Source organism: Artibeus jamaicensis, unplaced genomic scaffold (genome assembly GCF_021234435.1).
Source record: "Artibeus jamaicensis isolate MK-2021 breed Jamaican fruit bat unplaced genomic scaffold, CSHL_Jam_final scaffold_1964, whole genome shotgun sequence".
In the NCBI taxonomy this organism is placed as follows: Eukaryota; Metazoa; Chordata; class Mammalia; order Chiroptera; family Phyllostomidae; genus Artibeus; species Artibeus jamaicensis.
The window spans coordinates 69726578-69741384 of record NW_026522030.1 but is presented as its reverse complement, the minus strand read 5'-3'; the positions used below and the strand labels follow the sequence as shown (position 1 = coordinate 69741384).

General features: G+C 35.3%; 1 protein-coding gene across 5 annotated transcripts in view; it reads left to right on the top strand.

The window, feature by feature from the left end:
- Nucleotides 1-14807, top strand: part of ERCC6L2 (ERCC excision repair 6 like 2) — a 157408-nt gene that overhangs the window by 106161 nt on the left and 36440 nt on the right. For all 5 annotated transcript variants that reach the window (XM_037141005.2, XM_053656179.1, XM_053656180.1 and 2 more), the window contains 4 exons: nucleotides 2331-2483; nucleotides 6653-6733; nucleotides 8128-9259; nucleotides 14311-14465. In XM_037141005.2, the coding sequence (XP_036996900.2) occupies nucleotides 2331-2483; nucleotides 6653-6733; nucleotides 8128-9259; nucleotides 14311-14465 (1521 nt within the window). The remainder of the gene's footprint in view (nucleotides 1-2330; nucleotides 2484-6652; nucleotides 6734-8127; nucleotides 9260-14310; nucleotides 14466-14807) is intronic.

Genomic DNA, 14807 nt, shown 5'->3' with positions numbered 1-14807 from the left:
CCCCACTGTTGGTGATGTTAACATTGATCACCAAGTAAGTTGTGTCTGCCAGCTTTCTTCACTGCAAAGTCACAATTTTTCCCCTTTATAATTGATAAATATTTCATGGAGAGATCTCTACCACTATTCTGACATCCTGCCCCTCATCAAATCTATACCCATTGGCCTTAACATTGTCTGATGATTCCCACCTGAATCAGTACCACTGTGATGGTGGTCAGATGGTGATTTTTCTACTTCCATTATTCCTGCTTTTAAAAAATTTTTTGGCTTTCTACCATAAGAAAGAGCTTCCCCCCTCCTCTCTATTTATTTAATCTGTGTGGAGTCCTCGGATCCTATTTTAATAACATTACAACTCATTGAATATCATGATTATATTGATATTCGAACTACCTCATTTTTTGGCCAATGGGAACCCTTTCGAAGCAGCTTCTGTGTCATTTTGACAGGCTGCCATAATTCTTTTTGCACTTCCTTACTGTGGTGAAGTGAATAATGGTCCCCCAAAGATGTCCACATCCTAATCCCTTAAACCTCCTGGATTATCTGGATGAGCCCAATGTAATCATGAAGATTCTGATGGGGGGAGGCGCAAGAGGGTAAAAAAAAGACAAGGGACAGCAGAAGCAGAGAGTCAAAGAGAATGATATGAACATGCCATGCTGCTCTTGAAAATGGAGGAAGGTGTCATAAAATTTTTAACATGGAGAACGTTCCTTCTTGTTACTTCTTCCATATCTTATATGTTGTGAACAAATCTAATCATTTTATAGCCTTGTGTGAGTTTTTCTTAAGATGGAAACTAAGCTACATTTTCCAATTACCAATTTTTCTCCTAAGCTCTTGAATTCAATATGATTTTAAAAATCTATATAGTTAGCCTACAGATAGATGCATCTGGCCTTCACTGTTACTGGAACTACTTTGGAAAACTTATTTTAAGTACAAAATAATGTGCCTTTTATAAGTTTTGTGATAAAACTTATGAAGATTCAGATTTAATGCTTACAAATTACTTTGGTAATTATATTTAGTAGTTCTACAGTCTGACAATACAGTGTTTAAGGTAAAGTCAGTAGCAAGGGTAAAGTCATCAGGCAACCAGGCCATCAGGTGCACCAACTGTTACTGTGATTCTACATTCCCAGGAATGTAGCCCATGTTCCTGGGACAGAGATATGGACCTGATTAAGCTGGATATGTTGATCCATAACTTCTTCAAAGTAAGGTCCAAAGGATCTTGTTTTAAGGGGAACATCCTGGAAGTGAAAAATTAATACGACTATAAATTTTGGATTTGTCCCAACCCAGGTATAAATCTAGAAATGACACTTCCTAGCAGGGTAGCTGTGGGTAAGCATTTAATTTCTCTAAACTTAAGTTTCTTTATTTCTAAACTAGAGCAACCCCAGTTTGCTTCTTTGTTTTTATTTCTGAAAGGGAGGTAATAATATCTTATAGGCTTGTAAGGGATTAAATGAGAGAATGTAAAAATGCTACATATGCAATAAGTGTTCAGTAAATAACAGCCATTATTAAGCATAATTTTAGTGTTCTAGAGTAATTTTTTTACAGCGCAAATATGATAATCACAATAACCTGTGATTTCTTATTAATCCTTCTATCAATGATAGACCGAAGTTGGTTTTCATCCTGTGCATTCTTTGTTTCTTCCAAGAAATTTTGTAGTGTACGTGGGATTAATCAGATTGTATTTACATTACACTTAGATAATATCCAGTAAATACTGAGACACTTAAATATTGATATGACAGTGGTGTCCTTAAGGGTTCTATGTCAACATTTGCTATATATTCAGAATTGTTTCAGAGATGCAGTGTTTCTAAACAGCAATTGAGTCTTTGCTGTTATTTGACAATTTAACCATGGCCACAGTTAGTTTAACAACCACATGGTTATCATGTAATGACTTCAGATTACAATTTAACTTTTAGTAATGTGGTGATTATTTCTATCAGTTTTGGTAGTACTTACTGTAATAAAAGTCTAGAAAGGAAAAAAGTGTATACACACATATGCCTATGTTATTAAACATATTACATTAGGTGGGTAATCCTTAGAGATGCGATCTTGACTGACTTGGTAGAAACAGATAAAATAGGAAATGTAACATCCCTTCTTCAATAAGATGGGCCATTATTTCATCTTTGTGGCAACATCTGCTGAGGAAATTAAAATAAAAATTCCCCTCTAAGGAGAATCTGCCTGCTCCAGCTAAAGCAATGTGTATACATGGAATGCCAGGAAATTCTGACATATTGTTGGAGCAAACACTTAAAAAATATTTTGTGTTTATTCTGTTTTAGCAACTTCACTGTGTGGTGGTTGGAAGTGAAAATGCCAAGCGATATTTTGAAGCAGTTCAAGGATCAAAAGAACATCGAGGAGAGCTTTTTGGGGTCTCTAATCTCTTCAAACTACGGTCCCAAGGGTCTTGTCTTACAAAGGATATCCTAGAGGTGTGAAATTGTTCTCTGACCTTTTCAGTAACATTTAAACATGGTTTTCTCTTGTTTAGGAAACTCAAAATGTAATTGCTGGTCCCTTTACGGAGGAATTTTTGGTTTTCTTTAAAAAATGCCTTATGTTTAGAATTTCTACTTTTTGGGAAACAAGAAATAAATTATTGTACCTCTAAAGTAAGATTTTCCCATGCATAGTTATAAATAATGTGCATACACAAATACAGATACATATACTAGATAATGTGACCTCCAATGCCATTTTCAGACTGGGAAAAAGAAGTTTATTATTTTGAAACAGCTGTTGAAGTCAGAAACTAAAAAAAGAGACTTTCCTAAATAAACAAAAATATAAAATGTGTTTTGATTAAGTTACCAAATACTCCCTGAGATGCACTCTCACATCTCATGGAGATTTTTGTTTTCTGTTCCCAATAAAAATTCCACACTAATATTTCAAACTCTCCCAGTTGTGTTCATCCTCAGCTTACAGATGTTTCTTATTCTTCAAATAGGGTATTTATAGCCTTTAATTTTTTCTTAATTCTATAATATACGAGACTACTAAAGATATTAACCTATATTCTGGTTGATATTGATATGAGAATCATAATATCCTGGACTATTACCATCTTTTCAAACCTTCCCCCCATCATATGGAGGAAGAAACTGAGTCTTGGAATTAAGCATGTTTTCCTTCACTTCCAGGACATTGTAATATTGAACTATATACTTCATTTATTTATTAGGTACCGTAAATCAGTTCAAGGAGCAGTTTGCTCCCTGTCCTCAAGGAACTTAGACCATCTTGATGGGAGGCGGGACGGGACATTCACAGTGAACACGTGACATCAGAAAGCACGTGTAGAGCAAGCGGCAGTGTGACTCTAACCGGATGCTAATCAGCGATCACTGAAAACTTAACAGGACAGCATGTGCTATTTGTATCCTGTGAATATTGTAACTGCTACACAATGCCTGGTGTCTACTGCTGAGTTTTTATTTTATAGTAACTGTTTGATTCTGAATTGAGTGACCCATTTAAAGTCCCGTTTCTTTGATCTCTTTCATGTTTTTTAATATGCTGCTGCTTATTATGGACTTGTTTTTGCCAGTTCTTTTCTCTAACCTATTTGATTAGCCTTCTTTACCCTCCAGGACCCGCTCAGATCTTATCTCTGTCTCAGAGTACGGCACAACACACCAGCCTATATTCATGGTTCGAGTTCGAAATCATTACCTATAAAACATATATAAGCATTATATTACTTACCCTGTTTTCTGCTGTAGTTTAGTTCTCTGTTTTATGAAAATAGCCACCTTATTCCTTTGTTAAACAAGTGTTAGGTAAGACATATCAACATGACCAGTTATTAAATAGAAATTTCTCTTGTTGCTGCTTGTCCTAAGTGTATCTTGTTTCCTCTCCAGGAGTGTTTGTTTTTTTAACGGCAGGACCCTCCACATCTTCTTTTGTTTGTGGTTCTTGCTAGCACATCATTGGCACTCAGTTACTAAATATTGAGTTAAAATTGCTCACTCATTGTCAATCAGAATATAAAATTACTTAGGCCTGTTTAAATTGATGTTGCTTTTGTCCAAACAATGTTTTAAAATATTATTATTCCAAGTCTTATATAGTGAAAGCATATATTGTAACATAAAAGAAGAATTTCACTTCTTGTGATTCACCTTAATTTTAAAAAGCTATAGAAAAATCCCTTTTAAAATGTTTTAAGATTTGGAAATTTGAATTTATAGGACATTTAATCTGATGTTTCTAAGCAGTTTAGTTCTATGTTCATTGACTTCTTTAATCTATATCATAGTTTCTCATTACAGTTATATTAAGAGTTCACAAATATTGATTGAGTATATACTAAGTGTCAGGTACTGTTCATAGAGCTACATATACAGAAATTAATAAAATACAAAAAAATCCTGCCTACAAAAAATTTACGTTCTATATAAGGGGAGTCAAACAATAAGCAGAAAAAAATAAGTGAAGTATAGTGTGTATTATGATGATAGGTTCCAACGCCACAAATAGAGCAGGTAGAAGATGAATAAGTTCTGGAGACCTAACACACAGCATAGTGATTGTAGTGAACAGAACTGTATTGCATACTTCAAAATTGCTAAGGGACTAGATCACAAATGTTCTTACCACAAAAAAAGTATAATTTTGTGACATGATAGAGATGTTAGCAAATGCTGTGGTGGTAATCATATTGCAATGTATAAATGTATTAACATCTTGTGCACCTTAAATGTGTAAAGTGTTATATGTAAATTGTACCTCAATTTAAAAAAGAGTGGGAAGGGAAATAGGGAGACCATTGAGGAAACGGCATTTCATTTCTAAATGGAGTAGCCAAGGAAGAGTTCACTGTGAGATTGCATGTGATCCTTTGAAGAGACTGGGGAGGAAGATGTGATTTAGACATAGGAACAAATGAGGGAGGAGAATGCCCAGCATGATTACAGAATGACAAGGAAGCCAGAGTAGCTGGAGTGTGGTAAGCAAGAGAGCAAGTGATGGGGCTAAAGAGATGACAGGAAGCAGGGCATGCAAAGCCTTTAACTTTGGGGGAGACCAAAAGCAATTAGAGGGTTCTGAACAGAACACTGACCTATATTGTCTAGATTAAATATTAAGAATTAGATTGTAGCCCTGGTTGGCGTGGCTCACTTGGTGGAAGCATCGTCCCATAAACCAGAAGGTCGGGTTCCATTCCCAGTCAGGGCACATGATTGGGTTGTGGGTTCCAGCACATAAGAGAGGTCCCATTTGGGGTGTATATGAGAGACTATCGATGGATGTTTCCCTTTCACATTGATGTTTCTCTTCCTCTCTGTCTCCCTCCCTTCCCCTCTCCCTAAAATCAGTAAGCATGTTCTTGGGTGAGGGGGAAAAAAAAGAATTACACTGAAGTACAAGAATGGAAGCAAGAAGTGAAATAGGGGAATAGTGCAATAATCTACTCTAAAGATGACAGTAGTTTGCACCAGGAGATAGTGGTGATGGATGGGATAGAAGGTACAGGAAAAGAGGAGTTAATGATGGCTCCAAGGTGCTGGGCTGCACTGCAACAAAAGACTGCAGTGCTATTGAGTACCACAGAGGGGTTCTGCTCACTTGAAGGATTTGTGGTCCTGCCACTTGGATCTGTTGTAGCCATTTAGCTTCTGTTGAAAAGATGAAAGGCAGTCCCAGGAAGAAGGCTCCCAACTCCCTTGCAGTAATAATAGCCTCTAGGCATTGGAAGAAAAAGTCTAGCAATTTAGGAACCGTTGTCATTCTCTAAACATCATTAGGAGAAAGTTTCCCTTGTTGCCCTGGATACCAGGTGGCTGGAATCATGCCATTGGTATGTCTGTATATTCATAAGTTGAATATTAGTAACTCTGGCGATGGTAATATTATTTTTCCTTCTATCAACAAATAAAGCCTTAAAAAGAGAAATACATTAATTTCCTTTTGAAGGAAAATTTAATATTCTAGAATTTAGGCAATTGAGTGTTTATGCTTTAAATGCATAAATATTTTTCCAAAAGATGTAGCAATCCTGTTACATAATTAAGGCCTTTTTAAATTTTATATTAAGATGGACCTTTTCATTTTGATGTTTACTACACCTGATGAATCAATAAACATTTTAATAAATATGAACAATAAATGCACCTGTGATGTAGTCTAGAATATCAAGTTCCCAATACTCAACATTACCTGTGCTGTTTGAAATGTCGACAGTATGTCCTTACTATAGTTATTATATAGACATGCTTATTATGGAATCATTACTGTGAATATATATAGCATTTTTCCACCCTCCGTCACCTACTAGAACTTTTAATAGGGTTGGCTAAAAAGTATTATTAGCAGTATATCTGAAAAAATAAGCTTTAAAACAAGAAAAAAAAAGTATTTTATGGGCCCGGCATGCTTTTGCTGTGCCTCCCTACTACCTAAAAATTAAGATTATTTTAAAATGTTATATAAAGTGTATATGAGTTCCTTAATTAGCAAATTGAAAAATAACATTAAGAGAGTTAAAGTAAGCTACTCAGTTTTTCTTTCATAACTCCAAGTTTTAGTGTGCCATTGCTGTTATCTGTTTTTTCTTTAACCCCATATTTTACATACTTATTTGCATTATTTATAGAGAGAAGGCCAAGTGGAAGCGGGGGTCATGACAGCCAGAACATGGTTAAAAGAGGAACCTCAAGTACACAAACTAGAAAGAGTAAGCAATATTTTAATCTATAGCCTAGACCTCCTAGAAAACATGTACTGTGACCATTTTAGGTTTACTTTCCTTTTTCCTTCATCTTGCAATGTGTAAAGAAAAAGTCTATTTTAAAAAACATTAAGGACACATCAGAGGACTGTCAGTAAAATTAATAACTTAGGCTAACAGCATTTTTTAAAGTTTAATCTTTATTGCATTCTTTTTCCGTTATCATGTAGTCCTCTTGAGCCCCCTCCCCACAGCAGTCTGCACACTGTGGTCCCTGTCCATGAATCCGAAGAACAAATTCAGGAGCACTCATCAGGCATTTATATCCAGACTGGAATTTTAACTGCACCAAACTGTAAATGCAAAATTAAATATCCTGTGCAGGTGACCAATCCAAACTAAATAAGTAACTTTTACTGAACAACAAATTAAATGGAAACATAGCAACCTAAGTGTATTTAAGATTATTAAATCCAAACATCAAAATTATTCTCTTACTTAAGTAAATATGTAACTTTGAATCCTTGATCTAATAATCTTTTTATTAATTTGTCATCTCACATACTACAAAATATATTTGTATCAAAGGACCTTTTTAAAAGTAAAGAATGTTTAAAAGTAAAGAAGATGTGTAAAATTTTTTCTTATTGTAGTTTCTTGTTTGTTTGTAGAGGTTTCATAAATTTATACTAGCCCAATGATTTGGAATATGGCCTCAGTATTTTTCTAAATTATAGAAATACATGAGTATCAAATGTTGATAGAAGTACTGCTAGATAATATTTTCCCCAACACTCTTACTAATGAAGCCTCAGTTTTAGGAAACTAAAGGATATACTGAGCTCTGACTGATGTGAAAAAATTAAACATTGGTTTTAAATTTCTACCAAATTTTGATTCAAAATACCTTCAATATTTTTTTATTTCTGGTTGTTAAGATCCTATTCAATCTTACTTTTATTTTCAATTCATTAGAACCACTTTCCAGCTGCGAATTCTTTTCTTTGTTAACTCCCATGTGTTTCTTTCTCAAAGCAGGATTAGAAATCTCTGCCAGACTACAGTGAGCAATAAGTTGTGAGCTTTTCACTTTTGAAGCCAGAATGGGTCCCTGCCTCTGATAAGCTGACTATGGGGCTCTGTCTTTTTCTTATAAATAATTTGGTAATGTGGTATTTTAGTTTAAACTTTTCTTTATTTTGGACAGTTATCCAACTTGAGAAAAGAGTGTACCAGACTACAATATTAAATCCTTTACATTTGCTTATTAATGCACTTTTATAAAATACCAAGTAACATACTTATACAAATTATCTGCCCAAGTTTAATTCCTTTCCAGTGCGATAGATGTGATGTCATTATCTTGATGTCTAATATTTCTGTCATTGCTTCCTGTGTAGCCTGGAGAGCCTGACTATCAAGAACACAGAGGGCCAGAGCAACCTGCATGTGGTCTATGTGGTGATTTTAGTGATGATGAATCAGTGGAAAACTCAAGAATAAAGTCCACTAAAAACAAAGCATCTGACTCAAGTAAAGCTTCGGGTTCTCCAGGGCAGCTTACCTTACTCCAGTGTGGTTTCTCTAAATTGCTTGAGACAAAATATAAAGCAGTTGATGATAATGATGAAAATATTGCATCTGATGATAAAAGTTCTGATGAACAGCGCTCATGCCTTTCGACAGAAGCCAAAGATGTTGGTTGTCAGAAAAGTCAAGTCTCTCTTAGTACTTCAAAACATCAGAAATTAGCCAACATCCTAAATCCAAATGAAAAAGATATTTTTGATAAAAGTGAAAAGAGTTTAGAACAGACTATTTCTTCTGAGTCTGATGATAGTGAAGATTCTAAAAATACAACTGACCACCATTGCAATTTACAGAATATCACAGAATCAGAAGATAGTGATGTCATCTTTCCTACACAATATACAACTCAGAAATTCCCTAAGAATAGTGTAAGGCTTAAAACAGCCAAGGATAAATTTGAAGATTCTGAAACAGAAAGCCCCGTAAAAATAGCAAATAACGGTGATGATACAAAGAGCAATGTCAGAGAAAGTGGACTAATTTCAAAACAATTAAATCCTGTAAACCTGAAATCTATTATGAAAAGAAAAGGTAGTAGTGATATTAGTGATGAGTCTGATGACATTGAAATTTCCTCTAGGTCAAGCGTAAGAAAACAAAGAGCTACTAAGTCTTTGAGGTTTAAGAGAAAAAAGGAAAATAAAAGAGAACTTTACACTTTTCCTAAAACAATGAAGAAAGAAAACCAACTGTATACAACAGATGAAGATTGTAATTCTATTGATGATTTTACATCTTCAGATGACGATTTTTCTGTTAGCCACATCAGTTTCTCTAAACAGAGACATAGAGCAAAAACTTCAAAAGATAGAATTGGTTTCTCTACAAAATTTCCTAGCCATAAGAAAAATAGCACTTTTGTACCAAGAACACCAATGAAATTTTCAAATGAAAGCACTGTCAATCAAGAGCAGATGTATGAATCAATGGATAAATTTTTAGGTAACTGCAGATACTTTCTGAAAACTTTTTTAAAATGTATTTGCTTTGTGAAATCAAGTAGTTCTGTAAGAGATTCTTGAATTAGCTTGTAAAATAGCTCTCTACAATCAAGATGCTACATTGAGGCACAAATGAGGAACTTGGTGGGTGGCGGGGGGAAAAGGGAAGAAAGACCACCTAGGTCAAGGTAAAGATCCTTGTCATGCCCCCAGACCCCCTACCTATGCCCCGTTATTCTAACTTTTCTAGTAATTACTTCTTTGCATTTTTATGGTTTTAATCACACAAATATGTATCCCTACACATAGTTTGGTCTCTCTTTTTTTAATTCTATAGAATCTCTTTTATTCTATAGTATTCTTTCTTCATCTCTTCCAATTCCATATGATTTATCTGTTGATTGATGGGCTGTCTATAGAGTTTTCCTCAATTTGAATTTTGCTAATTATGTTCCTTTGGTGCAGCTGAACATATTCCTCTGCCCTCTATATATCCTGCAAATGAGCAGTAACTGGGACTGTGTCAACTCAGGTTAAATCCCTTTGACAAGACAAAGGTTACTGTTCGGGAAATCTATGGGAAGCACAAAATGTTTGCTGATCTTTATTTATTTTTTTAAAACCTCACCTGAGGATTTTTTTAAATTAATTTGAGAGAGAGAGAAACATCAAATGGTTGCCTACTGTCCACACCCTGACCGTGGATTAAACTTACAACCTAGGTATGTGCCCTAACCAGGAATTGAACCTGCAACCTTTGGTGTACCTGACAACGCTCCAACCAGCTGAGCCACCCAGGCACTGGTCTCTTGACAACCATGGATGCCTAATGCCTATAAGTATTTATTCATTCAGAGTAGCAAAACATTTATACTTCTTTTATTTCTGTTTTATTTGTTAGTTAGAATGCCTCTGTAAGGAGATACTTGCATTTACTGTGACCCAGTGGTATGGTTCATATAGAGAAGGCAGGGAAAATAATTTCTTCTTTACCAGTTTTTAATATAATAAATTAATCCCCTATCATCTCTAGAGGGAATGATCTTTCTAAAAATCATTATGAATAAGTGATTAAAACACATTTAATGGGTCTCAATACATTGTAATTAACATCATTATTAAGGCTCATTTGTCTCATCTTTGCACAGTAGAGCCTTTGTATGTGAACATTTTGGTTCCCGGGACCCTTTGACATTATGCTCGTCATCTCTGATTGCTGTCTGATATGACAGAGCGTTGTAGGATCAGCTCATATATTTTCTGTTCCAGGCAAGAAGTCTTGATTTTTTTTAGTGAGAACTCACGTTTCAAGAGCACAGTCTTGTGCTAGGAATGATCATTGCTACTACTAGCTTGGTTATTATTTCTGGGCCTTTTCAGTGGACAGAATATATATGTGTACATACACACACGTGTTTATATTTATATGTATATATAAGTATATATTTATATGTATTTATGTGTGTATTTATATGCATGTTTATCTACACCTATATATTGTGTACGATGATGAAATACTTCATTAGTTCCTGTTGATACTTCCATATTTATATTGATAATTTGAGACTATAGGGTTTTTATTAAACCTCTTCTGTATCACATTTGTATACCATTTTATCTTTAATGTTAATTCTGGTTCTTAAGCATATAGGGAATGATTTAATTATAATGTTTCATGATTACTCATTTGTTCTATTCCATGCTATATAAAAGTCATAAAAGTAAAAATACCAATACTGCTATTTTATGATCCCTGGAAACGTTTCTTCCTATTTTAAAAGTGGATACACTATATCTACAGTGTCAGAGCATTCAGACATTGCACTGTATAGTCTCTCCTTCTTAGACTTAATTTACTTTTGGTTTGCAGGTAGCTCTCAACTTAATGCTCCCCCTTAGTTCTTATAGCAATGCTTTTCAAGTCATTTTGGTTCTCTGAAGCTTATTTTCTAGCAGATCCCTTAGGAAGTGCTCATGAGAATAATATTCCCTGAGATTCTTGTTAACAGTTTGTGCCTTTTATACTTAAAAATCATTTTTACTAGATATAAAATCCTTGGCTCACACTTTCTTAAGTACTTTAAGTATGTAGTTTTATTTTCTTCTGGTATGAAGTGTGTGTGTGTGTGTGTGTGTGTGTGTGTGTGTGTGTGTGTGTGTGTGTTTTCTTCATGCTCAAAGGATATTTTTCTTTTCATCGATGTCCAGTAATTTTACTGGGTTGTTTTTTGGTGTTTGTCTTAATCGGCTTGGGTGGCTATAACAAACTACCATAGACTGGATGGTTTAATGTTTATTTCTCACAATTTCAGAGGCTGGAAGTCTAAGATCATGATGCCAGCACAGTTAGGTTCCTGGTTAGGGCACTTTCTTATAAGGGTACTAATCCCATTCATTAGGGCCCCACCCTCAAGACCTCATTGTGTTCCCAAGGTTCAACTGCAAATACATCACACTGGGCATTAGGACTTCAATTTACAAATTTGGCGGGGGTGGGCGGTGGAATGCTCAGTCCACAGCACTGTTGGTTATTCTGGGTCAGTATTCTCATAGTGTACTTTCAGCTTGGTTTTTGTTTTAGGAAAACTTTCTTGTACTAGGGTTTTTACTTACTTGTTTTATTTCTGTGCTTTGGCTTTCTTCTCCAGGGACTCCTCTTATTCAAATGTTCAGTCGTCTTTACCTGTCCTCAGAATTTGTCACATTTTCTCAAATCCTTTTTTATATCTTTTCCATCTCTTTTGCTTTTAAATATTTCTTCTGTTTCTCTTAAAGCATCATCTATTGTGTTCATTCTGTCTTATGTTACTTCTGGTTTAGTCTTTGTTTCTGAAATAGTATTTTTAATTCTTGAGTTCTGTCACTCATTTGTAAGTTGTTTTTATTCTGATTTATGTTGTGGTCCTGTGTTTTATCATTTTCTGAAAGTCTTTTTACCTCATTTTGAAATCACAATTTTAATCTGTTTTGTGAGGACATATATCAGACATGTTTTCATTGTGGGGATAAATTCTGCTACTTACTCTCTTTTATAATAATTTTTATGAGATTTGACCCTCTGGCTTACTTTTATAGAAAATTTTTCCATGAATTTTTAAATGAGGCAGAATGTAAGAATTTTTTTATAACTTCACAAGGATCCATGTCTGTGATTTTTATATAGTGTTCCTCTCTCTATCCCCTTCCCTGCTTTGCTCTACACCTTCTCTTCTCCTCATTCCTGTTCTTCCACTCCTGAATCCTGCTCATTTTGACTCCCCTCCAAGAGCTTTTCCTCCTGTGTGGCCCTGACCTGAGGGTCCTGGTGGGTCGGTTTGGGAAGCTCCTGAGTGCTGCTTGTTCTAGCCCCTCAGGCTTTCTTACCTCAGCCCATGCACCCACTCAGCGTTGAAGAGCAGAAAACTTTCCCAGATTCACTGCTACCTCCTGTTGGCCCATTGTCCTTCCCACTGAATACCTTTTGGCTATTCTGGGGTCTCCTGTTCTCAGATCTGTCAGATGTCATTCTGTTGCTTCCTTCTTCCTGCACACTAACCCTGTGCCATCCAGAGTGTGTAGCTGTTGGTTTTTCCCTACCTGCTTGTATTTTAGGGCTCATAGGAATATCTTGTCTTCTGATTTAGTTGTTCGTGCTATGCATGACTTTTAGTTCTGCTCTCTAGTTGCTGTTTGTTCTCTAGTAAGGATTCAGAACATTGAAGAACTGGTTTCCCTCCCACCACCTTGGGCTGAGAATCTGTTTAGTGATGTTAAGAGTTAGCTCAAAAGTGTATGACTCATTCCCAAAGAGCTACATGAAAGAAGCTAGTATATAAGCAAGGATACAATGATATAGAAACTTTAATTATTGTGATTAACTTATTTGCAAATCAAGCTTTCCTTTGCAGTTATTAGTAGTCTCATTTAATCATGGTGATATGTATTTTGATACCCTTATAAAATTGTGCTACAGCTAGAGTTTAGGTTTGAGGAATTGTTGCATAAACTATTTTTTAATCAGCTAAAGTTTTTTTTGTTTGTTTGTTTTTACTGTCCAAAAGATATCAATACTTAGTGTGGAACTAGTGCTATTTTGAGTAAGGCATAAAATCTATCATCAAAACGAAGAAAAATTTTAGTAAATTTTTGACCAGAAGAATCCTTCTGAAGGTTTCAAACTGTTGCCATATGCACTTCCTGGTGTTTTGAAATTTAAGGAGAATATTATCTTAGTTGCTCTTTCAGTCATTTCATTTACCATCTTGTTTTCACATGATTGGCAATATCGGTGAAGAGAGGTTCAAGACTGAAACAGCACAAGTGTTGAAGGTCATAATTGAGGTTCATTGCCAAAGCTGTTTGAGAGAGCTTTTACAGACCTCAATTCTAGCCTTCTTTTTTATGACCAGAGCTTAAAGGTAAATTATAGGCACCTAGAAACAAAGCAATAAAGAAGTAGCCATCTTTAAACTTTTTTCAGATAAAAGCTATGTTAGTATTTTTTCATTTCCTAAAAAGCTTCCAGTTTTTACATTCTCTGGACATATGTACAAAAAAGACAGAATATAAACAGTAAAACTGAACAAAGCCAACCAAACAAAACTCCCTGGTCATAAACCCTTTGCTCCCACTTCATCACTGTAATCAAGTACATGTTTAAAGAAACAGATGAGGCTAGTACTGCCCTTTAAATTTGTAAATAACAAATTTTTTAAAAACAACTGGAACAACAAATTCATAGAAACGACCCTCCACCATGACTCTTCTGCTGGCCAAACTCTCATTTCTGGTTTAAGTCTAAAGACTGTTACCTAATCTTAGATGCTGTCATGTTGATGAAAAGCAAAAGTCCTTTCCAAGTTAACCTAGACCAACATATGTGAATGGTTTCTCTTTTTAATTTTTTTTAAAGAATATTATAATGGTAATGGGCAAACTAAATGTTTTTCTTGAGGATTAAAAACAAAACAAGCATAATTTATTTAGTGTATTGCTAATAATTTTTTAAATGTAACATAGAACCATATTGCATCATAATGAGACATCACTTAATAAACATCAATTACCTCCTAGATGGTGTCCAGGAAGTGGCTTACATTCACTCAAACCAGAACGTGATTGGATCAAGCAAAGCTGAAAATCACATGAGCCGATGGGCAGCACGTGACGTATTTGAATTGAAGCAGTTTTCCCAGCTTCCTGCTAACATAGCTGTTTGCATTTCTGAGGTAAGAAGCATGGAGGGTACTGCCATCTTTAGTTTATATCTCATTTTCACGGAAGTTACCCAACAGGATCTTCTCTTATACACCCTCTTCAAAAGTAGCTACTAAGATTGTAAGTGACATACAAATAAGTGTTAAAAAAAAACATTATTTGGGCCCTGGCTGGCGTGGCTCAGTGGGTTGAGTGCTGGCCTACAAACCCAAAAGTCACTGGTTCAATTCCCTATCAGGGCACATGCCTGGGTTGCGGGCCAGGTTTCCAGTTGGGAGCATACAAGAGGCAACCAACTGATGTTTCTTTCACACATCAGTGTTTCTCTCCTTCTCTCCCTCCCTTCTCCTCTC